At 48.8% G+C, this 25,114-nt stretch overlaps 3 protein-coding genes and 1 long non-coding RNA gene across 10 annotated transcripts; 2 read left to right on the top strand and 2 right to left on the bottom strand.

The window, feature by feature from the left end:
- The first annotated feature begins 209 nt into the window (after positions 1-209).
- PIP4P1 (phosphatidylinositol-4,5-bisphosphate 4-phosphatase 1) lies at positions 210-4,072 on the top strand. 2 transcript variants are annotated; one of them, XM_034648426.1, is made up of 7 exons: positions 210-562; positions 885-1,075; positions 1,422-1,528; positions 2,195-2,300; positions 2,507-2,559; positions 2,657-2,747; positions 3,223-4,072. In XM_034648426.1, the coding sequence occupies exons 1-7, from the start codon at positions 400-402 to the stop codon at positions 3,364-3,366; spliced, it is 855 nt and encodes a 284-aa protein (XP_034504317.1). In that variant the 5' UTR covers positions 210-399; the 3' UTR covers positions 3,367-4,072. The 2 variants fall into 2 exon arrangements, with proteins under 2 accessions (XP_034504317.1, XP_034504318.1); XM_034648427.1 differs by having other exon boundaries at positions 211-541.
- An 84-nt stretch (positions 4,073-4,156) lies between these two features.
- On the bottom strand, positions 4,157-7,317 carry APEX1 (apurinic/apyrimidinic endodeoxyribonuclease 1). Of its 5 annotated transcripts, none has more exons than XM_002929511.4 (5): positions 7,172-7,317; positions 6,709-6,834; positions 6,312-6,499; positions 5,275-5,467; positions 4,157-4,937 (listed from the first exon to the last, which is right to left on the bottom strand). In XM_002929511.4, exons 2-5 carry the CDS (start codon positions 6,764-6,766, stop codon positions 4,420-4,422), a joined length of 957 nt encoding a protein of 318 aa, XP_002929557.1. In that variant the 5' UTR covers positions 6,767-6,834; positions 7,172-7,317; the 3' UTR covers positions 4,157-4,419. The 5 variants fall into 5 exon arrangements, with proteins under 5 accessions (XP_002929557.1, XP_002929556.1, XP_019665769.1 ...); XM_002929510.4 differs by having other exon boundaries at positions 7,141-7,224; XM_019810210.2 differs by lacking the exon at positions 7,172-7,317 and adding an exon at positions 6,988-7,134.
- Positions 7,318-7,512: 195 nt separating this feature from the next.
- Positions 7,513-14,731, top strand: OSGEP (O-sialoglycoprotein endopeptidase). The gene is made up of 11 exons (XM_002929513.4): positions 7,513-7,893; positions 9,993-10,112; positions 10,295-10,470; positions 12,516-12,611; positions 12,748-12,797; positions 12,944-13,022; positions 13,608-13,673; positions 13,787-13,877; positions 14,103-14,178; positions 14,279-14,377; positions 14,523-14,731. Exons 1-11 carry the CDS (start codon positions 7,779-7,781, stop codon positions 14,560-14,562), a joined length of 1,008 nt encoding a protein of 335 aa, XP_002929559.1. The 5' UTR covers positions 7,513-7,778; the 3' UTR covers positions 14,563-14,731.
- On the bottom strand, positions 9,291-25,096 carry LOC117797234. 2 transcript variants are annotated; one of them, XR_004622161.1, is made up of 5 exons: positions 24,351-25,096; positions 24,143-24,254; positions 21,556-22,510; positions 18,338-18,526; positions 9,291-9,547 (listed from the first exon to the last, which is right to left on the bottom strand). It is a non-coding gene; the product is annotated as an uncharacterized LOC117797234 (long non-coding RNA). The 2 variants fall into 2 exon arrangements; XR_004622160.1 differs by lacking the exon at positions 18,338-18,526 and having other exon boundaries at positions 9,292-9,547.
- Positions 25,097-25,114: the final 18 nt, after the last annotated feature.

The raw sequence follows: 25,114 nt of genomic DNA, 5'->3' as shown, positions 1-25,114 counted from the left end.
GCCTAGCCCCACCTCCTGGTCTGGAGGTAACGCGATGGGCTACGCTTCCAATGGCTCGCAGAACCTCTCGTCACGTGCAGTTTTTGCAAGGCCAGCGGCCTCCGGGAGGTCATGTGACAGTTGACGTTGGCGCGGCGCTCCCCAATGGAAAAAAAGAGCAAGGCCAAGAATTGATTTGTGGCCACGAATAACAGCACGGGCGGGGCGGGGATAGCCTATCACGTGCTTGCGGGACGGACTCGGGCGGGGTAGGCCACTGGTTGCGGGGCGAGCTGGGCGCGAGGCGCAGGCGCCCTAGGGACCCGGTAGCGGCGGCGGCGGCGGCGGCGGCGGCTGCGGAGACGATAGCGGCGGAGAGAGCCGGATCCTTGGCCGAAGCAGGAGGCGGTGGTGGCGGCCATGGCGGCAGACGGAGAGCGATCCCCGCTGCTCTCCGAGCCCATCGACGGTGGCGCCGGCGGCAACGGATTAGTGGGGCCGGGCGGGAGTGGGGCTGGGCCCGGGGGAGGCCTGACTCCCTCCGCACCACCATACGGAGCCGGTAAACATGCCCCGCCCCAGGGTAAGCCGGGGTGGGGCCCAGGTGTTCCCAGGGGGGTACTCAGAGAAGCGGGAGGGGGCGGGGCCTAGGGCGGAGGCGGGGCCCAAGCGCCAGGTGCGGAGCAGTTGCACCTGTGACTGGGTGAAGCTCTCTTCCTTTGGCAATTGCCACGGAGCTTGGGAAAGGAAGGGGCTTCTGAGGAGGCTGACTGAAGCACGGATTAGAAGCATCCCGCCGAGCCAGGCCAGAAGGGTTGAGGCCCAAAAAGAGTTCCCTGACGCTTCGGAGCGTCAGTGGGGGTGTCCGCAAGTGATGCCACCCTCCTTTTTACTTTCCTTTCCAGCATTTCCCCCGTTCCCTGAGGGACACCCAGCCGTGTTGCCTGGGGAGGACCCACCCCCCTACTCACCCCTGACCAGCCCGGACAGTGGGAGTGCCCCCATGATCACCTGCCGAGTCTGCCAGTCACTCATCAACGTGGAAGGCAAGATGCATCAGCATGTAGTCAAATGTGGCGTCTGCAATGAAGCCACTGTGAGTTATACATATCTATGAAACGGGCCCTGTTTCCTAGATCCTCTTTCTGATCCCTCGAGTCTAGATCCTGACCTTCAGGTGTTAGCCAAGTGATAGTCATGAAACCCCGGTTTCCCCAGAAGCCACTCACCAAAGCTAATGTTTACCATCCTACACCTTCCTACCTATCCTGGATACTTAAGCCTAGTTTTTATTTGCAAGTCTCATGCTGTATGCTTTTCTTTCATCTCTCTGCCCTGGCTAAGACCTTATCTTTCTGATCTCTCCTCAGAAGGTGTTTTTGAAGGAAATGGAAGGGATTGGAATTAGAGGTTTGCTTACCGATGTCCTCATTATTCTCTAGCCAATCAAGAATGCACCTCCAGGGAAAAAATATGTTCGGTGCCCCTGTAACTGTCTCCTTATCTGCAAAGTGACTTCCCAGCGGATTGCCTGCCCTCGGCCCTACTGGTAAGAGGCATAAGGTGGGGATGGGCATCAGCGGGAAAAATTGCAAAGCCCTAAAAAGGATGAATGTTTGCAGAGAATGTAAAGATGAGAGAGCTTGGTGTTTATTTAGAAGGAGAAAAAACTGCGAACTATCCTACCTTTAGAATGTTAAAGCTATCTTTCTCATAATAAAAAGATTGGGATGAAATGATGTCTTCTAGGAGGGGCGCCTGAGTGGCTCAGTCGTTAAGCGTCTGCCTTTGGCTCAGGCGTGATCCCGGCGTTATGGGATCGAGCCCCACATCAGGCTCCTCCGCTGGGAGCCTGCTTCTTCCTCTCCCACTCCCCCTGCTTGTGTCCCTCTCTCACTGCCTGTCTCTCTCTCTCTCAAATAAATAAATAAAATATTTTTTAAAAAAGTCTTTAAAAAAAAAAAAGAAATGATGTCTTCTAGGAAATAGAGAATCTAGGGGGCTGGGTGAATTAGCACGAGATAAAAGGGAAATTAGAGACCTGAAGTTTAAGCAGTGTTGTTCCTCAATTGCCTGGGGGTCTGGTTGGCGTGGGGACGGGTGTATTACATGCACAGAGAAGTAGAGGAACTTAGGAAGGGGGGTGTGGGGGAGGGATAGCGCGGGGACCTTAGGATTAAAAATTATTTAAACATAGTCAGTTTTTCCTTTACAGCAAAAGAATCATCAACCTGGGGCCTGTGCATCCAGGACCTCTGAGTCCAGAACCACAGCCTATGGGTGTCAGGGTCATCTGTGGACATTGCAAGAATACTTTCCTGGTGAGGAGGAGTATTGGGAAGCCTTGGGAAGGAGGGGGAGAAACAGAAGTAATCATGAGTGTATTTCTGAGTTATGATAATGCATCCTAAGAAGGCTCGTTCTAATTTCCCTTCAGTTCCATTTCCTACCCTCCCCTGCCCCATGGCCTTCGCTGGACATGACCCTGCTTCTATTAATTGGTTTCTCCCCTTTTTGTTCTCCATAGTGGACAGAGTTCACAGACCGAACCTTGGCCCGTTGCCCTCACTGCAGGAAAGTGTAAGTGATTGGACAGAGGCATTGTTGAGCTGGTAATTAACATGTGCAGGAAAATCTGCCGGGCCATTGCAAACATCCATTTGTTTGCCTCCTGCAGGTCATCTATTGGGCGCAGATATCCACGAAAGAGATGTATCTGCTGCTTCTTGCTTGGCTTACTCTTGGCCGTCACTGCCACTGGCCTTGCTGTGAGTAACTTTGATCCAGCCCCTTTAATTCTTTAGCCTCATCTCCATAGTCTAAGATTTGGGAAAGGGCTGCCCTAAAAAGTGAAAGAAACAGAGGGGTTTTTGTTTGTTTGGTCTTGTTTTAATGTGTAGGTGAGCTGAAGTTGGAGGTAACTGATAAACGATCTTCATTGTTACTATAGGAGTAAAAACCAGCCGTCTTTATGCAGAAGATAGGGCAGTGGAGAAGTGGGTTAAATTAAAGAGTTGCTTAGGAAACCTAGCTCACCTGTCAGACGCTAAGAAGAACTGACAAGATGTCTGGGATTGTTATGACTTATGGACCTGCCTAGGGGAAGGGGAGCAGCCTTTAAGAAGGTCCCTGAAGGTGGATGCACATGGATAGGGAACCAGGAATTGAAGCTTCCATTCTGTTACTAGAGTTTCTAGAAAGTGGTAAGAGATCAACAGTAACCTCATCTTCCTTTTTCATCAGTTTGGCACATGGAAGCATGCACAGCGATATGGAGGCATTTATGCAGCCTGGGCATTTGTCATCCTGTTGGCTGTGCTGTGTTTGGGCCGGGCCCTCTATTGGGCCTGTATGAAGGTCAGCCACCCTGTCCAGAATTTCTCCTGAGCCCCACGAAGACCCACAGACTGTGCCTGGCCCCTCCCTGGTGGGGACAGTGACACTACAAAGGGAACCGTGGTAAAAGGCTTCCTTGGCTTCTGTGAGGGAAGCCAAGCAGCTGCCTTCCTTTTCCCTGGGGAGAGGTGGGAAGGAACCAGGCCCTTACCTTTTGGTTTGGAGGGGTAGAGAAGACCACTGCTGGCCATCTGCTTTCCTCCAAGGGCTGCTGTGTTTAGGGTGAAATAGGCAGAACGTTGCCCCTAAACCTGGGTCCTGAAAGAGGGTTCTAGCCTTGTCCTTCCTAATATGCTCCCTGAGAGCCATTCCTGTCCCTTAAACATTCCAGGGCAGGGTGGGGGTGGGTAGCCCTGGGGGTTCCCTCCCTCTTGTGCACCATTAGGACCTTGCTGCTGCTATTGCACTTCACCAGGGGCTGGCTCTGGCCTCAGTACCCTCAGTCTCCTCTCCCCCCATTCCGTGTCCTGGGGGGGGTGGGGTCAGCCGCTGCTCTGTACAGAACCACAGGAACTGATGTGTATATAACTATTTAATGTGGGGTATGTTCCCCTAGTCCTGTATTTCCCTAAATTCCTCCTTCCAACCTTACCCCCTAGTTGCACTATTTAACTGGGCTGGGTAGGGTTGCTCTGTCTTGGGGGAGGCTAGGGATTCATCCTGTGCTTGTAAATAAATAAGGTCATGACTATCCTTTTCCAGTTGTTTATCTTTATATATGAAAAAACAAGGAGGGGAATTTGTAGCCCCACAAAGGGGTAGAATACAAAGACAGCAAGGCTGAAACTATGGCTCTTTATTTTCATGTGGACAGTTCAAAGGAAGTCATCAGTAGCTTTTGTTTAATGTTAAAAAAAAAAAATTAAAATTGGGGGTTTAAAGAAAAGCATCAGTAGGAGCCTGGTTGAAGGATTTGTATTTTTCGAAGGGAAATACAGTGCAGATATCTCTAGAGAGCAGTTTTTAAAGAAGTTAAGGGAGGTTAAGTTTTAAAGCTAGCTTCGGGGACTTGTTTCCCAGGCTTAAAGTAATTTGGGGGTGGTGTCACAGTGCTAAGTATAGGGTGATAGGACAGTGGTCACTGCCCAGGGCCTTGGAACGGATCTTGCTGTCACACAATGCAGGTAAGAGAGAGTGAGACAACAAAAAGTAATCAAGGCGCCAACCGACATTTTTGGATCGAGCATTCATCATGTAGGTCCAAAAGGTATAGGCATAGGCTGTGTTGGGGTACAGGTGCCGGAAACTGTCAGCCAGTGGCACGGCCTGTAGTAATTCCCCAAAGCCTTGACGCTCTTGTGGAGTGAAGCCAGCATTCTTTTTGTTTCCCTTGGGGTTGCGAAGGTCGATTTCTTCATGAGCCACATTGAGGTCCCCACATAGCACAAGGGGCTTACGGGAAGCCAAACCCTTCAGGAATTTGCGAAAGGCTTCATCCCAGCGCTGCCGGTACTCCAAGCGTACCAGACCTCGGCCTGCATTAGGTACATAGGCTGTTACCAGGACAAATGCATCAAATTCAGCCACAATCACTCGGCCTTCCTGATCATGTTCCTCCTCACCTACGGAAATGATGAAACAAAATCAGCATAAAAAAAATGTAAGAAGGAGTGCCTGGGCGGGTCAGTTGTTAAGCGTCTGCCTTTGGCACAAGTCATGATCCCAGGGTCCTGGGACTGAGCCCCATGTTGGGCTCTCTGCTCAGTGGGAAGCCTGCTTCTCCCTTTCCCACTCCCCCTGCTTGTGTTCCCTCTCACGCTCTGTCAAATAAATAAAATCTTCAGAAAAAAAGTGTTAAGAAAAGGGAAAGCAAAGAAAGTAATTCACATTAGGGGCTGAAGTGGGGTATTAGCAACTGGTTTGGAAGAGCTCAGGGATTAGGAATCAACAGGGTCTCACCGATGCCATAGGAGACTTTGAGTGGGCACTGGCGGGAGAGCAGGCCCACACCACTGTACCCTTCCTTGTCTGAAGGAGCTGACCAGTACTGATGGGATAGGCCAGATAACTCTTGAAGTTCAGCTGGTAGTTTGTTCTCTGAACATTTGGTTTCTTGGAGGCAGAGGATATCTGGGGCTTCTTCCTTTACCCACTGTGAGTGAAATGAAAAGTAGAATAAGTACTATCAATTCAGACATTTACCAAAGACTCTGTGCCAAGCACTGAGCTAGACTGCTTAGACACAGTCACTATGCTTAAGCTTAATAGTCTAGTAAGCACAAGGGCGCCTGGGTGCCTCGATTGGTTAAGCATCTGCCTTCAGCTCAGGTCATGATTTCAGGATCCTGGGATGAGCCCCAACTGGGCTCCTTGCTCAGTGGAGTGTCTGCTTCTCCCTCTCCGTTCACCCCTCCTCCCTCCCCCCGCCCCGCCTGTGTACATACTCTCTAATAAAGTATAAAGAAAAAAAAGTAATAAGCACAACATTCAAACAATACTAAATTCTATAACTGGCAACTAACAGAGAAAGATAAAATGAGCGTTACATGCAATACCAAGGAGACTATTTCATAGGCAACGGATAGCCACATAAGATTTTTAAGCATTATGTTTAAAATTTTAAGTGAACTCCAGGCCACATGTGGGGCTCCAACTCATGGCTGCCCCAACCAGCCAGGCACCCCTAAACAGTAGTTATTTAAATGGAGGATACACTGGAGATGAAATGAAACAAGTCCAATAACAAGGTTTTTGTAACACGCTGGGAAAGAGAGGAAGCCATTAATTAAAACAACGGAAATGGAAGTTGAAAAAATGGACATTTCAGAAATACAATAGTTATAACTTGGTGAAGTCCCTCCTTTTAACTCTCCCACCAAAAAAAGCTACAAAGGAAAAATAAAACCTACATGTTGGGACTAAAATGGGAAAAGATTAAATCCCAAGATCACTCAATACTAAAGAATATCCCTTCCCCCTCCCTGAATTCCACTCACATCTAAACCTTTCTTCTTAATCCAGGCTCGAAGCCCATCCACATTCCAGGAGCAGATCTTGAGGGTGGCCGATTTACCACTGGGCGAGGTTTTCTGATCTGGGGGGTCCTCATACAGGACTGATCCCTCTCCTGCTGCCTCTTTTTCGTTTTTCTTTGCTCCCGCCTTACTCTTCTTGGCTTCTGGCTCTATAAAATAAGTAATATACAATGATAAAAAGCTGACAGAAAGCAACTTTGATCCGATTTAACTACAGACCCACTGAAAGGCTACGGTTGCTGAGACTTCTTCACAAACTGCAAGAATACACCAAGTAGGTGCCTACTTTCCGTTCACCGAAGGAATCAGAAATACCCCCACGGCATCCTCTAGGGAGAGGCTCATTTCGTTTTCTTACCAATCTTGGGTTCTTCCCCGTCTTCTGCCACAGCTCCCTTTTTCCCACGCTTCGGCATCACTGTAACGAACGCCCTTCTGAACCTGTACCACGTCGCCCACCGAAACAGTATTTTTACCGCGTTACCTGCAGACGATAAGAGGTCGTGAAATCAGCTAAGGCTGGGGAAAAGACTCCTCCCTCGGGCTCCCCCGCATTAGGTACTGCCTTTCAAACCCTATTATCTCTGAATCTTTTCCCCGCCTCCATGCACCACAGGACCTTCAGCCCCTCACCCACAAGATTAGATCATTTCAGGGTGCCTTGTGCCGTCCTCGCGAGATCTGCCCTCCGGCCAATCGAGGGCCTTAATAAGGGTTCTGACTTAGGCTTGCGGATCAGACGTCCAAGAAGCCCCTCTGCTGGGCAAACAAGAGTAACCCTGTATCTGACCTGCTCGGGTCCCGGCCTGGCTCCTCCTTACCCGAGCACAAAGAATGGTGCGCGCAATACCCCCACGTGGGTAACAGGATTGGTCACGTGACCTGAAGTGCACAGCCTCAGGCGGAGGAACGCGTGTGATTGGTCTGCCTGTGACCACGTGACGGAGAGGCTCGGCCTTTCCCCGCTCCCCGCCTCCAAGTCTCCAAGGTACTGAAGGCCCCAGCCTTTCGTTCTTGGGCTGTTTATCGGTGTGCCAGATGCAGGTCTCATTCTGCCTCCCCGACCGAAGATTCCCAGTGCTGCGCAAGAGGGAAGAAAATCAGTTGAGATGTCTGGGCTGGACCACGGGAGAGAAGTAAAGGAATGGATAGGAATGTAAGGAAGATGCCGGCTCAGCGTCCCTGGCAGTTAGAAGGACAGGTCCTTGAAGGGGCCTTGATGGGACGCCGCGACGACGGGGGCGGGCCTGTCGCTGGCGCGCGACTCGCGGGAGTTCTTTGGGGTCGGGCTCGCTGCGCCCTGGTACCTGGCACTTGGGGCTTGTAGTCTTCCTGTGCGCTCCGAAATTCGCGGCCCAGCGCGGCCTGGCGGGGGCTCCCCGGCTCCAGTGGTAGCTGTCCCTGCCGGCGTTTTCTCCGGGGCTCGCCATGCCGGCGGTGCTGGGGTTTGAAGGCAGCGCTAACAAGATTGGCGTGGGAGTGGTCCGGGATGGCACGGTGCTGGCCAACCCGCGGCGGACTTACGTCACGCCACCGGGCACAGGTGCGTGTGGGGGGAACTTAGAGCTCACCGCGCGCTTCTCCGCAAGGCAGCACCTTCCATCTGCCCAAACGCTAGTAGGGCGTGGAGCGCACTGTCCCCTCGTAGAGTTTTGGTTTTTTTTTTTTAAGATTTTATTTACTTGACAGAGAGCCTGCGAGAGAGGGAACACAAGCGGGGGAGTGGGAGAGGAAGAAGCAGGCTCCCAGCGGAGGAGCCTGATGCGGGGCTCAGTCTCAGGACTCTGGGATCACGCCCTGAGCCGAAGGCAGGCGCTTAAAGACTGAGCCACCCAGGCGCCCCCGTAGAGTTTTTGATCCGACTCTCTGAGATTTTAGGTGACAGTATTAACATCACAAGGCTGTTGGCTAGAAGAGTCACAGGCACTTCTAGGTTTGTTTTGCTTTTTTTGAACGCCTTTTATGTGTTAATCGTCAGCTGGCTGCTGGATACAAAAGTAGATGTTATGAATGTCTATGGAGTCGGACGTATAAGCAAAACTTTACAGTATGATGAACAGTATAAGGTAGATGCAATCAGAATTATCTAGAATGAGAAGGAGTGTAAAGACTTCCACCATGGGTGTTAGACAGGAACAGCAATATTCGTGTTCAGTATTTGGTTTTGGACTTATGTTCTTTACGCTTTAAATGGAAATAATAACACCTGCACTTTTGGGTCTTGAGAAATAAATGAAATTACTGACATATTACAACTTTTAACAAATGTTATTTCTAGGTTATTATGTTGTATTTTGTCTACCCTCCCCTAAAACTCCTGCACATAAAGGAGACGACAACTGACTTACATATACTTGAAAAGCCTCCCTGAACAGATGATGTGATGGGTTACTCGTTTGAAAATATATATCTTATGTTTAGCACGCACTCTTCTAGGCCTTTTGGCATCAGGATTACCAAGATAAATAAACTAGCCATGCTTTATGATGCTCATGATTAAACTGGGGAAACTGCAAATATAATGCTGTAGTTGTTATATGTCTAATACGGTGTGTGGAGTATAATGATGGATCATGCATGGGGTTCGTAGGGTCACAGAGAAGATCACCAGAGGGTATGAGGTAGGTATCACTTGAATTGAGTCGTGAAGACTGAGTAGGAATTGGGTATGAGGTAAAGGCATTTCTGAGAGGTGGTCAGCTTAGCTAAACAGGCTAGAAAGAGTGTATCTGAAAACCTGGAAGACAAGATGCTTGAGGAGAGTGAAAGGGACTCTTCCTACACTGTGTAAATGTTAAAAACACAACAGCCAGTTGTTTTCCCAGTAAAATGGGTTTATTCAGGAGTAGTAGAAAATTGCACTTTGGATCAGGGAAACTGGCAAAACCATAAGCAAGTCTGGAGAACAAGCAAAGGGATTGATCTTTTATAGGGAAGAGGGGGTAGTTAGGAAGGGGCTCTAATTTTAAAAAGTCCATTGATGGGGTGCTTGGCTGGCTCAGTTGAAGAGTGTGTGACTCTTGATCTTGGGGTTGTAAATTTGAGCCCCATTTTTAAGACTTAAATAAGACTTAAAAAAAAAATCTTAAAAAGTCCAAAAAGTCCATTGAAGTAAACCGAGAGTTTCAAGTGTAGTGGCTTTTCATTGGCTGGAAAATCTCTTCCTCTTGCTGGGTTGGTAAGTTATAGGCTTCTTCCTGTTGGGAAAGCAAGGTATGTTCTCTTTCTGTCGTGGTCTGCAGTTGAGAAGGAGAGGTAGGGTATGAAAGATTCCTTTTCTTGCCTCCTGACTCCATTTTTTAAATTAATTAATTAATTTATTTAATTTTATTTATATATTTTTAAGATTTTCTTTATTCATTTCATAAAGAGAGCACAAGCAGGGGAAGCGGGAGAGGGAGAAGCAGGCTCCCCATCCAGCAGGGAGCCTGATGTGGGGCTCCATCCCAGAACCCTATGATCATGACCTGAGCCGAAGGCAGACACTTCACCGACTGAGCCACCCAGGCGCCCCATCCTGTCTCCATTTTAAATGAGGTTTCTTTTACTCAGTTTCACAACTACTAAAACAGCTGCTTTGGACTTCTACCTACCTTCGCTATAGAAAAATCCTATGATCTCTGACCTGTGTCCATCTCCTAGGATTCCTTCCAGGTGATACTGCTAGGCATCACCGAGCTGTTATCCTGGACCTGCTGCAGGAGGCACTGACAGAGGCTGGATTAACCTCCCAGGATATTGATTGCATTGCCTACACCAAAGGTATAGCTGGGAGAGTGGTTGACAGTGGAAGAATATACCTGCAACCTGGCTAGGTTAGAAGAGCCTGCTGTTCTCCTCTCCTACCACCACTGCCCTTACTTCACCTCTCACATCCCCTACTTTCCCTGGCTCTTTTTTTCCCCAGTGTCTGTAGGATTCTAACTCCCATTTCTGTCCCCCAGGCCCTGGCATGGGTGCCCCACTGGTTTCTGTGGCTGTTGTGGCCCGTACCGTGGCCCAGCTGTGGAATAAGCCATTGCTGGGCGTGAACCACTGTATAGGCCACATTGAGATGGGCCGCCTTATCACTGGAGCCACCAGCCCAACTGTGCTGTATGTCAGTGGCGGAAATACACAGGTATTTGGAGTACTCCATCCTGCCCTCTTAATTTCTAAGGCACTGTACCAGCAGCTTCCATGTTGTACCTCAGTGGTGGTAACTGCAAGAGCAAAGCTGGGCTCACCTGAGCCTAAGATGTTACGTGCGGAAAACCCACAAGAAAGTTTGCAATATTGCGGATTTGGACAGGATGATCACAATGTTGGATGGCATTTATTTATTTATTTACTTATTTATTTACAAGATTTTATTCATTTATTTGAGAGAGAGAGCGTGAGCAGGGGAGAGGAGCAGAGCGAAAGGTAGAGGTTCTCAAGCTGACGACTCCCCCGAGCAGGGGCTGGATGCGGGACTCAAATCCGAGGACCTTGGGATCGTGACCTGAGTGGAAAGCAGACGTTTACCCGGCTAAGCCACCCAGGTGTCCCTTAGATGGCTTTTATATATGTGGTTATAAAAATGAGAAATTTCTGATTTAGAAAAAGAAAGAATAGTAAGGATTAAAGTGTTCAAAATAACGAAAGGGTTTAACTTTTTTTAATCTGAAGCTTATTTTTTCTCTGTATCTTAGCAATTAAAACTAAGGGGCATGATGTGATTTTGTTTCTTCACAATAATTTCATGTTTTGTTTTACGTTACTGTTAGTAGATAAACAGAAGTTGTTATTCTAAGAGTGTGAAAATAGAAATAATTTTAAAAACTCTTCATAAGTGGTAGAAGGTATTTTAAGTTTATAGGTGAAGCCAAAGTTTTGGGGGTACCTTATAAGACGTTTTTATGCTGTGATTGGAGAACTCTAGTCTTCCTTTCTCACAGAACACCTGATGGGGTTATTGTCAGAAAAAGTCATCGTCCCCAGCTTATAAAAGGCTTAAAACTTCGTTTTGTGACATAGTTATTTAGGATGAAGCACACATTTCCTTGAAAAGGATGTGGGAATTTTTACACAGGTAGAGGGCATATAGCCAGCCAGGGCCTGAAGGATGGCATACAAAATTAGGGACTTGGGGTGTGCACAGTAGCAATGGAGGCTTGCAAGAGTTAATGAAGAGGAGCAGTGGTGGTTTTCTCTTCCTCTTCCCTCTTGAAACCTGCTTAGAAGGGGAAAACAGGGAAGATGATTGAGAAGAGGAGTAGACAACAGAAATAGAAAGGCAGGATTTTTTTCCCTTCCCCTTTTGTGGCCAGCCTTTTAATACGAGAGTACGGTCTACGTCAGAATGGAAGGAAATCCTTAGCAGCAGCAGAAAGGGAAAAGGACTTCTCACGGTCTTAAGGAAGCACTCACTGTTAGAAGTATATGTGTCGGTGGGTGGCACGTATTCTCTAGGGTAGAAGTTGGTCATATGTGAAGAATGAACATAAGTCGATTGCCAGTGCTGAGTTGGATGTGCTATTAGTGTGACCCAATATAGGATTTTGGAGGTTTTCAACTACCTATGTCTTGTTTCCGAATACTGCTGCCCTGGTAGGATAATTTAGAAGGGCTCCGGTTCCCTGCCTCCAAGCCAGAAAGCCTGTTCCTAGTCCATAGTGTCAAGACTGCTTTTAAAGAATGTATTAGGGGGCACCTGGGTGGCACAGCGGTTAAGCGTCTGCCTTCGGCTCAGGGCGTGATCCCGGCGTTCTGGGATCGAGCCCCACATCAGGCTCCTCCGCTATGAGCCTGCTTCTTCCTCTCCCACTCCCCCTGCTTGTGTTCCCTCTCTCGCTGGCTGTCTCTATCTCTGTCGAATAAATAAATAAAATCTTTAAAAAAAAAAAAAAAGAATGTATTAGGAACCTCCAAGCTAGTAAAATGTATTCGAAATGAGAATTGCTTCTGCCCTGACCTAGGCTATCTTCTGTAGATTAGGAGTCTGCTTCGGGACCTCAGGGTACACATAGGCTTCTGAGATAAGAGCTGTGAGAAAGTACGTAGTCAGGGTTTGGGGGAGTTCTTTTGTTCCATTTCTTACTGGAAGCTGCAGTGGCCATGTTGATCCTCTGCTATGTTCTTCCCCAAAGCCAAATACTCCTCTTTACAGACTTGAGGTTTCATGGACATCCTCATCACCCTTAGGTGATTGCATATTCAGAACATCGTTACCGCATCTTTGGGGAAACCATCGATATTGCTGTGGGTAATTGCCTGGATCGTTTTGCTCGAGTGCTGAAGGTAAGCCACTGGGGCTAGAGAAAACATAAGGGGTGGATGAATTTCTGGGGAGCCATGGAAATGGATGTAGAAAGTAGTAAATTAGCTTCTTATGCTTCCTGGATACCTGACTCCATCCTCTTTTTCCTTCTGCTAGATTTCCAATGACCCGAGTCCAGGCTACAATATTGAACAGATGGCAAAGCGGTAAGGGGACATAAGGTGGGAGGAGGCTGACAGGTGGGGCTTCCGGGATTTCGCTGTGCATACAGTAAGGAGGTTTGGGAAGGCTTTGGAGGGTGAGCAGCCAGCTGACCAGAGGCTTAGTGCCTCATACACTGACTTCCACATAGAGGCAAGAAGCTAGTTGAGCTGCCATATACTGTAAAGGGGATGGACGTCTCATTCTCGGGGATCCTGTCTTTCATTGAGGTGAGTGTGGGACAGGTGAGAAGAGAGCACTGTCATCCTTTTTAATGAGGCATATCTGTTTTGCTCACTGTTGTATTTCCTGCCTGTAGCATAGTTCTGGTCTATATTAGATGCTGAATAAGTTTATTTAGCAAATATTTTTTAAACATCTTCTGTGTGCCAGGCACTGTTCTGGACAATAGCAAGACAGGATAGAGCAAAATAAAAGTCCCTGCCTCCTTGGAGCTTACATTCTAAAGGGGGGGCAGGGGTTGACAAATAAAGAAACCAGCGAGGGCAGGGTGATAATAATAATACAATAAAAAGGGTCAGATGGTGATAAGCGTTACGGAGAAAGTTAAGCTGAGGAAGGCGTTGGGGGGGGTTGGGGGTGCCAGGGCAGGCATTTGTAATTACTGAGTCCCGGATGAATGTTGCCTGTTCTGTAGCTCAGTGCCAGTGAAAGGCAAAGTGTGGTGCAGGCACACCGGTAAGTTGAATTGTAGTGAGACACGGTGATCCTCCAGGCCCACTGATTTTTGCTCTTATGTCATCCCCAAACCACAATTCATTGTTTCATCTTTTTCTTTTCTTCTTTAATTATAGGATGCAGCCCAGCGGATGCTGGCCACAGGCGAGTGTACTCCTGAGGATTTATGTTTCTCTCTGCAGGTAATGGGATAAAAAGCTGGGAGAGAAAGTTGGGACTGGAGGAGCTTTTATATAATAGAGCAGAACTAAGCTGGGATCCCTTCTGGCATTCTCACCTTATCTGTCCCCCACAGGAAACCGTGTTTGCAATGCTGGTAGAGATCACGGAGCGAGCCATGGCACATTGTGGCTCCCAGGAGGCCCTCATCGTGGGAGGTGTGGGGTGTATGTATCATTGAGCTGTGCCCCTCTTTCCTGTTCTTGGACATTAGCGTCTTCCTCCTGCTAGTCTAAATCTCTAAAAGGTTTGGGAAAATTACACGTTTCTGCTTCCCAGCCCTTGCCCTCTAAACCCCGACTTCATTTTTGTAAGTAAACACATGAGGTGTACAGCTGGACCATGTAGAGAGGGCTCAGACTAAGCCAGCCCTACCCCCTACCTCTTCGTAGGTAATTTGAGGCTACAGGAAATGATGGAAACAATGTGCCAGGAACGTGGGGCCCGGCTTTTTGCTACAGATGAGAGGTAAAGGCCCTTTCCCTTTCTTGATTTCTTCTTTTTTTTTATCCAGTTACAATGATTTTCCACCCTTAGATCCCACATTTCATGCCTTTTTTCTTCCCAGATTCTGCATTGACAATGGAGCCATGATAGCCCAGGCTGGCTGGGAGATGTTTCGGGCAGGGCACAGGACCCCCCTCAGTGATTCTGGGATCACACAGAGGTGTGTACCCTCCTGGAGAGGGTAGGTAGGCTTATATGGGAGGTAGGCAAAAATCAGCAGGGAAGAGGGTCTAGAATCACGAAGGCAGAGAGGAATGGAAGATTCTAGGGGATAGCCACCCACAGAGTTTTCCGTGGTTTTGCAGGTATCGCACAGATGAAGTGGAAGTGACCTGGAGGGACTAAGACGGTTCGCAGGACCAGAGTAGGTCGTGCCCGAAGTGAAGCCTGTGCGAACTTGGGCCTTAATTTCTCTCCTGACCTGGGCGTCCTGGCAAGGCTGTGGACTCCTGTCTCCCATCATTTGAACCTCAAGTTGACTCAGCAATAAAATATATGTGTTTTGGTATGTTGGTAATTGGCTTGTGTTAATCAGGAATAATACAGAGCTGCACTGGATAAATTCTTGTTGATGGAGTGAGTGGATAAGGAGGCAGGGGTCAGAGCAGGGTCTTGGCTGACTGTTCGGGGCTGCTCTGGAGCTGATTGAGGGACTTCTTAGGTGCTCTTGTAACTTCCCCTTAATTATAGTGTTATCATTACTAATACTATTTTTGCGTCCTGCTTAAGGCTGACTGCTTTGTGTTCGTCATCTCGTTTAAATTCTTCGAAGCAGGTTCTCACGACTTGCCCCAGAATAGCCTGGAGCCAGGTCTCTTTTTGTACTAACTTGTAACTCAGGAGCAAAGCTGTCCCCCCTCCCTACTCCTCCATACACTTCCACGGGCAGGCTTATGGGGGCGCCCAGAGCCCTCGGTCCCTGCCCCAGCTGCCAGAACTAATGTCGTCGTGGCCTTATCTTGTTTGTCAGTCACCACCAGAGGTCCCAAACTACCAAGTCCCCTCCCAGCTCTGCACTCTAATAACCAGTGCTCTCCACCCCTTTTTTTGTTCCTCCTGAAATTCTTTTGTGCTCTCTAGAACTAATAGCTGGTTATTAGTAAAATTACCTATATCCTCAACCTTTCTTCTGAATGTTCTCTTTACATTCCTGCTCAGAGCCCTGGTTTCTCCTGAGGACTCCGCTTCTCCTACCGCCTCTAGTGGTGCTGTTTTCTCTCCCCCACATCCTTTGTACCACTGGCCCCGGAGGTGGTGGTGTGGGTGTCCTTATTTTTCCTCATACTGTGTTCAGTCTGTTCCCTCTCATCCCTACCACACCTTAGCTTTGAAACACATGCCATTCGTTAGACTATACCATGCCACAACCACTCCTATCAAATCTCGATTTTAGGGGCACCTCGGGGGCTCAGTTGGTTAAGCATCTGCCTTCGGCTCAGGTCATGATCCCAGGATGCTGGGATCGAGTCCCGCCTCGGGCTCCCTACTCAGCAGGGAGCCTGCTCCGTCTCCCTCTGTCCCTTCCCTTCGCTTGGGCTCTTCTTCTGTCTCAAATAAATAAATAAAGTCTTAAACACAAACCAAATCTTGACTTTCATACCTGTGTGGATCATCTTTCTAACGCTCTGGTCTCAGCTCTGTGCTCCTCCCGGGATCTTGTCCCCTGCCCCCACTGCAGCCACTCATTCCCTTGGTCCTGGTCCAGACCTACAGCTTCTCCATATCTCAATCTCAGACATCCCTCCTGTCTTTCTAGCTCCTACCCTTCAGTGCACTGAATCCAACAGTTCATCTTTTTATCAGGCCCTGAATCTGTTGGTCTTCCTTCCCACTGACCTCATCCCCTATGTGTCTTCATTCCCCTCCAGCTAAACTCCAGTCATGAGCACTTCACTGCAAATGCCTCACCTCCTCTGCCTTACTTGCTTTTGTATTCTTGAACTCTTTACACACTTGAATCCTAGAGCTATGCAGCTGAAAGGGCTGGTGAAAAACAGCCAGGCTGACTCGTCTTACTTTAAATCCATCATCCTGAAACTTCGGCCACCTCACAATATTCCCCAGTCCTTTCACTTGCCCTCTTTCCAATAACTGTTTTATGCCTTCCGGCCCCTCAAATCTCCCGTGTCTCCCCCGATTCTTACTCTTCTTTGGCTCCTATTTTAGTGAGAAGATAGAAGCAATCAGAGAACATTCACGAGCTCCCACCACTACATGCAGCCACCTTCCAGTATTTATACCCATGTACTCTGCTTTCCCTTCTGTTCCTGTATTAGCAGTATACTGTTAATACCGGTTACTGTATACTCAGCTGGGATTGATTTTGTTCTCCAGAGGACATTTGGTTGTCACAGCTGAGGCAGGGCTACTGGGTAGAGGCCAGGGATGCTGCCGAATACCCGGCAGCGTCCAGAACAGCACCCCACACACAGAATCCTAGGCTGACACGTCATCAGCGTCCAGAACAGCACCCCACACACAGAACCCCCTAGGCTGACACGTCATCAGCGTCCAGAACAGCATCCCACACAAAGAATCCCCTAGGCTGGCACGTCATCAGTGTCCAGAACAGCACCCCACACACAGAATCCCCTAGGCTGACACGTCATCAGCGTCCAGAACAGCACCCCACACACAGAATCCCCTAGGCTGACACGTCATCAGCGTCCAGAACAGCACCCCACACAAAGAATCCCCTAGGCTGACACGTCATCAGTGTCCAGGTTGAGAAACTGCTATAAACACACTGTGCTCCTGTCCAACTATTTCTGTGGTCCATCCCATCCTCTAGCCTTTCAGGACATCTCTCAACAGTTCTCCCTCCTGTAGAGTCCATAGTTCCCTTTCTTTCCTAGATTTTTCTCTCAGCACACAGTTATGCTTTCATTTTCCTCATCTTAAAACACAAGATTGCCTCTTAAGCCTATTTTTCCCTTTCAGTTGCTTCCTGTTTTTCTGCTCCATTTTGTAGCAAAACATCTTTAAAGAGTTGTTTCGAATTCCTCTCAACCAACTCCCTATGATGTCCGTTCCACCCAAGAGCTGTGAAGGCTGTTCTTTTTTTTTTTTTAAGATTTTATTTATTTGAGAGGGAGGAGAAGAGAGAGAGAGAGTGCATGTGTACGTGAGCAGGGGGGAGGGGGCGGAGGGAGAGGTGGAAGCAAACTCCCCACTGAGCAGGGGCTGGATCCCAGGACCCAGAGGTCATGACCTGAGCCACCCAGGTGCCCCCACAAGTCTGTCCTTATCATGGTCACCAAAGACTTCACATAGCTAACTCTAATGGCATAACCAGCTTCATCGCACATAGGCAATCAGCAGCATATGGCACTCCATCTTTGAAACGTTTTACTTGGCTTTAGAACACGTTCTTTGGTTTGCCTCCCAGCTTACTGACTGCTCTTTCTTTGTCTCCTTTGCTGGTTTGTGCTCATTTCCACAAGCTAGTAACTCTAGGATTCAGTCCTTGGACCGCTTCTGTATTTACACACACCTTCAGTGATTTCGTCCAGTCTCATACATTAAAACCATTTCAATGTGGATGACTCCCAGTTTTTTAGCCTCAACCTAGACTTCTGTTCTGAATATCTAGCTGCCAATTGGCATCTCAACTTGGATGCCTGATAGACATCTCAGATCTAACACACAAAACTGAACTTTTTTCTCCCCATCTTCATGCTGCAGGCTTCCCTATTTCAGTGAACGACAACCCCATCCTTCTAGTTGTTCATGTCACAGCGCCCTGGTGTTATCTGGCACCTCTTTTCCATCTCCTCCAGTTCATCAAATCACACTGACTTTACCTTCAGGATATATCCTGAATCCTGTTTCTTCTTACGTCCACCCCGGCCCCCTGGACTAAGCCAGAATTCTCGGCCTCCAAGACCAGTGCAGTAGCTGGTGTATCTGCTTCTACCACTGTCCACTGACGGTCTTTCAGCACAGCGGCCGGGGTGAGCCGTGTTACTGTAGAAGCCGGGTTCTGTCACTCTGCTGCTCAAAACCCTCGGAGTCTTCCTATATTGGAGTAAAACTAGAGGCCTTCAAAGGCCTTGAGACCCTCCCGATCTGCCCTGCCTCTCCCCCACTTACTGCTTTGACCTCATTTCCTGCTACTCACCTTGTTCACTCTGCTCCAGCAACAGCGGCCTTTTCGTTTTTCCTTACACACGGAAGATGTGCCGGTCCTCAAGGTCTTCATACTTGCAGCTCCCTCTGCCTGGAAAGCTCTTCCCCAGCTAGAGCTTGCCGCGTCAGCTCAATCTTTAAGTCTTCGTTCAGCGTTTTTTCTTTTTTTAGTGAGATATTCCTGACAGCCCAACTTAAAATTACTCTCCTCCAGCACTTTCTAGCCCCCTTGCCTGTTTTATTTTTCTTCATAGCGCTTATCACCTTCTAATCTGATAGTTTTATTTGTGTTTGTTGTTTGACTTCTCCCATTACAATATGAACTCCGTGAGAGGAAGGGGCCTTGTAATCTCCCAGTACTTACTTAGAATAGGGTGGACATTCAGTTAGTGTTTGCTGAATGAATGAATAAATTGATGTGGAGGCAAACGAGAGATAATCAAAGACTATCAAGTAAGACTTGGGCCAAAAGATAAAAAGAATTGGGATTATATGCACTTGGGAAAAGAGTAAGTTGTAGGAAGTGCTGATGAACACTTTTTTCATTGACAAAGGATAAACTCATAAGTGGGTTGAAAATACACTAAGACGTGGACTTTTACAATCAGAAACTTCGGGGTAGAAGATAGAGTGTTTGGGATACAGGCAGAAGATAAAGTCCTCTCCTTGAATATATTTGAGAACAAGAATGATCTCTGCCTCTCTAGGCTTGGGGAGTTAGTTTTGTAAATGGGAATCAAGCATGTTATTATGTATTAGACTTGGGTATTTATAAGTTTTTATTAATATTATGGGATGGAACGGATCGTGGAGGGAGGACCTTCTTGAGCACTGTAGACCCAGCTGGTACTGCTTAGTAGGAGATTCTTTCTTTAGGGAGCTTTGGGCTCTTGGCTGAGGTTTCTCAAGATAGCCTTACAGTTTGTAAAACCAAGAGACTAAAACCATGGCTCCCTGAGTCCTAAATTGTGGACTTCTCCTCCTAGCTCAGTCTCTCCCGAGTCTCTTATTGGCAGGGAGGCCTACTTTGTCTACCCTGCCCCTCCTGGATTTGGGGAAGCTAGTTTCCTTTTATGGCTAGAGTAGGGATTGAAAACTCAAAACCCTGTAAGAACCACAGACACTATCAAAGGCTAAAGTGGACCAGGTGGGAACTGTGGCAAACGGAAGAATACATGGCCTGTTCTGTGGGACAGCAGCTGCTTGGGTCCAGCTGCGTGTGTCCTGGGGGATGGAGGCCCCAAACTACCGGATGCATGTTAAATATCGGCAATTAATTTAAAAAATTGTAAATTCTGTACAATCTGAACTAAACTTGTGCAGGTAAGATCCAGTCCAAAGGCCACCAGTGTTCAACCTCTGGTCTAGAGATTCCCTCACCAGAAGTTCTTGACATGGTCCTGCACATTGGTCAAGCTTACTGAATAGGACAGCGCCATGTGGTAGGTGCCCACCTAGACGGAAGAGCTCCAGTTCACATCCGCTGAGGAAGGGGGGGTTGCAGAATGACTAGAGGTGGGGCCTCATTTCTCAGGCAGGAGAGGAAATGAGTTACTTTTGGTAGTTCTGGGTTTCATATGGGTGTCAGCCTCATGCTGTATCACTTCCTCATTCCCTTACCCGCCTGCCCGCTTACCAGGTTTCTTGTGGAATGTATGGAACAGCAGCAGCACAGCAATGAGCGCTGCCCGCCAAGTGAGACAGCATGGCGAGCAGGTGGGGCAGAGCGCCCAGGAGGGAGAGCCAGGGGCTGTACCAGTGGAAGGAAGGGCACCAGACAGCAGGAAGAGTGAATGCAGCCTGTCCCTTGTCCAAGCCTCAGTACCACCCACTCTTGCACCCCAAGATGCTCCTCCAACTCTCCCAGGTCCTCCCAACCCAGGGCCTGACCCCATGCTAACACGTGCCCATACTAACCAGGCAACCACCTAAGGGAAGCGTGGAAACAACCAAAGTTGACAAGGGCATAGGAGCAGAGGAAAAAGCTGGAGATGATGGGGGTGGTGTTCAGATCAGCTTTGGGAGAGATGAAAGGTCAGGAGGTTGGTCTCCAAATGAGTCATGAGTTTGAGGTCTAGAGACACAAGGACAGCAGATTCTGGCTTCCTTTCCCCATACTCTATTCCCTCCTCCCCAGTCCAACTTCCATGTACACCACCACCAAATTAGCAGACGTTTTTCCACTTTTAAGACTAGAGATATAGAAAAGAGCCTTCAGGGTCAAGCCCTAAAAGTCTGAGGTAGGGCAGTGAGGGACACGAGGGGAAAGGTGATTAATGAAGGCCCATGTGGGGGTGGGGGAGGAATACTCACCAATAAGGATGAAAGCTGCAGCAATAAGCAACGTGAACAGATAGCCTCACATAGGTTCATGGTTCCTGCCATAGCCTTTCCCAAAAAAGCCAATGACTGGTAGAGTTTATTCTGGCACAGCCACTATAAGAGGGCATGTAATCACTGGAGAATGGTGCCAGGTAGAGGGAGAATGATCGCCCCCTCCTCCTCTCGAGAGGCAGGAAGGAGTGAGGAGCACAGAGGAGAGAGTCGAGGGAGCTTAGGGGTCTTAATGGGAAGAAAGGATGGGAGTAGAGTGCAGTGAGATGCCTGGTAATGTGGGATGGGAAAACGGGAAGCAGATGGAAGAGAGATACCCTCCCCAAACTTTGCCTTGATGTACAGGCAGACTGAATTTTGCTATGCAAGCTTGGACTGTCAAACACCGGCCAACCACAGTCATCTCCACCTCCCTACATCGTCATCTAACTCCTGGTGGCTTAGACCCCTCTTGTACTCCTCCTCCTCCCAAAGTTATACTCTTAGGATGGCCCTAGACTCTACCTACATTTTCTCCTTTTTCCGCCAAACCTCTTGGTAAGATACCAACTAAACTGGAAGACTTTGGGGGTTGAAACAAAGCAGGAAAGGGCAGAAGACAGAATGGCACTTTAGAGTCCGGGCAGACACTGGGGGGCTAGAGGCAGACACCATCCATGCTCATGGTCTGAGGACAAGGGCAGAGGCAGAAATCAATATTTTCACCTAGCTTTCCCAGAAGTTGCTGGACATACTAAATTTTATCCTGTCTTTGAAGGTTTTACTTTGCCCACATGAGTCCCCTTGAGTCATTATTGGGTTTTGAGCATCTACTGTGTGCCAAGCGATGGGCTAGGTAAGGTTTATCTCTCTCACCTTCCCCTCTGGTTCACTCACCTGATGGTGCTTAGAGAGGGCATTCAGGCAGGACCCTTGCTCTGGACAGCTGTGGAAATCCTAGCCTTACTGGCACTCTGGCCCCAGGCAGCTCCCATTCCACACCCAACGTCAGTCCTACTTCCTGGAGCTTCTCCAATCATACAGGAGCCTGGAAATGAGATTGGGAACACACATTCCTTTGTGGAGAGAGAATCACACCCCAGAGCAGTAGGACTGTCTAGGCACCACCAGTGCCAAAGGGGGGAATGGGAGGTGTGTGAGGGTGGGGAGGGGGACATGCCAATTTTTTTTTTTTAAGATTTTTATGTATTAGAGAGCAAGAGAGCGCACGAGCAGGGGGGAGGGGAAGAGGGAGAAGCAGGCTCTCTGCTGAGTCAGGAGCCCCACACAGGGTTCCATCCCAGAAGCCTGGGATCATGACCTGAGCTGAAGGCAGACAATCGACTAAGCCACCCAGATGCTGGGGATGCCAAATTTGATAATCAAAGAACACCACACAATTTTTTAGTGACATGAGGGATGGGGAGACATGGCGAAGGAAGGTGAGGGGCTACCTGCATTTAAACTACTTTTAATGTGATTGATGATGTCTCTTGCTCATTTCATCACCTATACCCTTGGCCCTCAGAGAGGCAGAAAGCAGGGCTCCAGGTCATTCTGCACAGAAGGTTTACCACTTGTGGCAAAAATCTCCAGGTAGGAAAGTGTGTCTGTATGATGGCAAGGATAGCTGTAGCAGGGTCCTGGAAGCAAAAGTAGAACCCTAGTGGTAAGAGAAGGGGGCAGGTGATGGGTATGCGCCATACCTCAGCGTGGTTCTCACCTTGAGGTCTCCAGAGATACTGGTCCGTGTGAGGACCCAAGTGGCTAAGGAGAAGAAGATGGAAAACACGCCAAAGAAACCGCCCTCTGGACCTCACCACTGTGGGACCATGTTTCCAAAGAAAATGCTCTTTATGTAAAAGAAGAGAGAAAAACTGGGTTTTTGACGGGGCAACTCCTGGCTTCCCTTCATTCAGCCACGCTCATTACCCCTGTACCCAGTTTACTGTCAGTGACTTAGGTTAGGCAGGGACGACTAAGGCAAGATTATAAACTAGCCAGCCCAGCGACTTACAGGACTCTGAGTGTTCTGATGGACAACTTGCAAATGACATACAGAATCAGAAGTCACGGGGGCTTTTCTGGGGAGGCTTGGGGTAATGAGTTACCCTGCTCCAAGGGGAGGTGACATTATGAGGCATGCATTCCCTTTAATACATTTCTCAGCCAGCTTCCCATTGTCTCACCTGGGTATCCAAAGAAGCAAGTGGCTTGTCAGCTGGGGTTTATGGGGAGGAATGTTCTAGCAGATAGTTGATAAAAGGATCAGGGGGGCACCTGGGTGGTTAAGTCACTTAAGCGTCTGCCTTGGGTTCAGGTCATGATCCCAGGGTCCTGGATCCAGCAGGGGAGTCTGCTTCTCCCCCTGCCCCTGCTTGTGCTTGCATGCTCACTCGCTCTCTAATAAATACATATTTTTTAAGACTTTTTTATTTGAGAGAGCGAGTGAGCGCAAGAGCACAAGCGGGGGGAGCAGCGGAGGGAGAGGGAGAAGCAGGCTCCCTGCCGAGCAGGGAGCCCGACTGGACTGAACCAACTTGGGTTTGATCCCAGAACTCCGGGATCTTGACTAGAAGGCACCTGAGCTGAAGGCAGACACTTAACTGACTGAGCCACCCAAGTGCCCCAATAAGTAAAATCTTTTTAAAAAAGAGAGAGAGAGGATCAGGAAGATCATTTGGGCTACCATGGGTGACAAAAAAAAAAAAAAAGACAGGAGAAATGAGTGGAAGGGGAGGAAGAACTCCTTCTCCTCCTCCTCCTTACTCTCCTCTCCCATCCTCTAAGTTCCCTTTCCCATCAGCCTCTTCCCATAAAGGAGTCTGGCTAAATAGATGTCTTTTCCTTCCTGCCTCAAATTGCAAAGTGTCCCTTCACTTACCAGAAGGCTGGATCTCAAGATTGTAAATATCTGGGAGCAGGAAATGGCATTCCTCATCTGGTAGTCTTGTCTAGTGCTTATCCCAGCAGATCCCTAGAATAAGTCCTTATTTTTCCCTTAAAGAGTTGGCATATGGAGTCTGTTCCAGCAAATCTGTCCAGTTTCAGGTTGGGTCCCTGAGAATCTGCTCTGCCAGCTACACACACACACACACCCAATTCCACATCTCCCCACATTTGGCCCTTTCCAGATCTATCCAGCTCTCACAGCCATCCCCTCAGTTACTCGCACCCCCATCTTGACTCCCTGGCCACTGCTTTAGACCTCCACTCCACACTGCTCATTGCCAAGCACAGAAGGACAGTCATGGTCACCATGCCACCAACCCTGACTCATTTTCCAGATCTATGTTAGGTAGCTGCGCCCATGCTCCTGGAAGGGCAGAACACAGAGGTAGTGGGTTACAGAGACTTTATTGACTGATTTGATGCCTCCACCTGATTCTTAAAATGACTTGTCCGGGCTGGAGTCACGAAAAGTGCAGGCTGCTAGTCAGCCCACTTGAGAAAAGGACATATCAAAGGAGGGGATGAACATTACCGGGAGCAGGTTTGAAAAGATCTCTGTGAAGCCCGCCTTTTGCATAGCCGTGACTGACACGTTGTCCAAAGTGAAGATGATCCACACGGAACTGCCAAGCTCTGGACCCAGGCTGCATGAAACAGGAAATAGTGCCGCCGCGTGAGAGGAGAGGAAAGAGCAACCCGGCTGGTCTCACCCCTCCCCCACAAGAAGGCCACCTTCTCACCTGGCTTATAAGGAACAATCAAGCGTCGCTCCCTGGTTAACTCAGCCTGTTGCTTCAATCTAAGCAGCCTGGACTAATCTTTTTAATGGCCAGGGAATCCACCCCAGCAGCCCCTGGCCTGTCCTACCTTCCAGGGAGAGGGAGAGAAGAGGCATTCCTATCCCATTCCCTAAATTTCTTCCCCATGAAGATACCTAGAATTGCAGTGAAAACCCCAGATTTAGAGGGTCTCAGAGTAAGAACGAGGTTTTATCCTGGACAGAGGGAGCAGCTGTTGGTGTCCTGCCTCAGTGAAAATGCTTATGGCCCCCCCCCAGGACTTTGGTCCCCCCAGCAGCAGAGATCACACCACGTCCCACTGTGGGGCCCTCATCCCAGAGACCTAGGTGAGAGGTAGACTCATCCCGACTCTGAACACACAGTGTTGGGCTTCTCTGTCTCACCACTGACCCCACCTCCGGACGGGGAGGAAATCCCGAGCTGGGGGGTGGATCACTCCTGTTACCTAGCCCTGACCCCTTCCCTTTCCCCTTCCCCTCCGCCCTGGGTGGATCCTGCCTGTTTCTGTGTGGATTTCATGTCAGTATCGATCGCTCCAGGGTCTCAGCTTTATCCTGCACGGGAAAACCAACAGTCAAAGCCTAGAACTGACCCCAAACACACCCCTCCCTCTTCTGGCCCCTTGCTTCCGCGGGTCTGCGCAGAGCAGACTCTCTTCCCCTCCCCCTCCAGACCCGTCCGGTGAACGCAGCCTTTCTGGCCTG

This window comes from Ailuropoda melanoleuca, chromosome 20 (assembly GCF_002007445.2).
Source record: "Ailuropoda melanoleuca isolate Jingjing chromosome 20, ASM200744v2, whole genome shotgun sequence".
Taxonomy (NCBI): Eukaryota; Metazoa; Chordata; class Mammalia; order Carnivora; family Ursidae; genus Ailuropoda; species Ailuropoda melanoleuca.
The sequence above is the reverse complement of the archived record's forward strand: the minus strand, read 5'-3'. Positions and strand labels throughout refer to the sequence as shown.

Coding starts and splice junctions, on each gene's coding strand:
- APEX1 (XM_002929511.4), bottom strand. CDS start 6,766: ATGCCGAAGCGTGGGAAAAAGGGAGCTGTGGCAGAAGACGGGGAAGAA. Junction 6,500..6,708: donor CGGGGAAGAACCCAAGATTG/GTAAGAAAACGA, acceptor CTTATTTTATAG/AGCCAGAAGCCAAGAAGAGT. Junction 4,938..5,274: donor CAAAGTCTCCTATGGCATCG/GTGAGACCCTGT, acceptor TCATTTCCGTAG/GTGAGGAGGAACATGATCAG.
- PIP4P1 (XM_034648426.1), top strand. CDS start 400: ATGGCGGCAGACGGAGAGCGATCCCCGCTGCTCTCCGAGCCCATCGAC. Junction 1,529..2,194: donor GCCTGCCCTCGGCCCTACTG/GTAAGAGGCATA, acceptor TTTCCTTTACAG/CAAAAGAATCATCAACCTGG. Junction 2,301..2,506: donor ATTGCAAGAATACTTTCCTG/GTGAGGAGGAGT, acceptor TGTTCTCCATAG/TGGACAGAGTTCACAGACCG.
- OSGEP (XM_002929513.4), top strand. CDS start 7,779: ATGCCGGCGGTGCTGGGGTTTGAAGGCAGCGCTAACAAGATTGGCGTG. Junction 12,612..12,747: donor GTTTTGCTCGAGTGCTGAAG/GTAAGCCACTGG, acceptor TCCTTCTGCTAG/ATTTCCAATGACCCGAGTCC. Junction 13,674..13,786: donor ATTTATGTTTCTCTCTGCAG/GTAATGGGATAA, acceptor TGTCCCCCACAG/GAAACCGTGTTTGCAATGCT.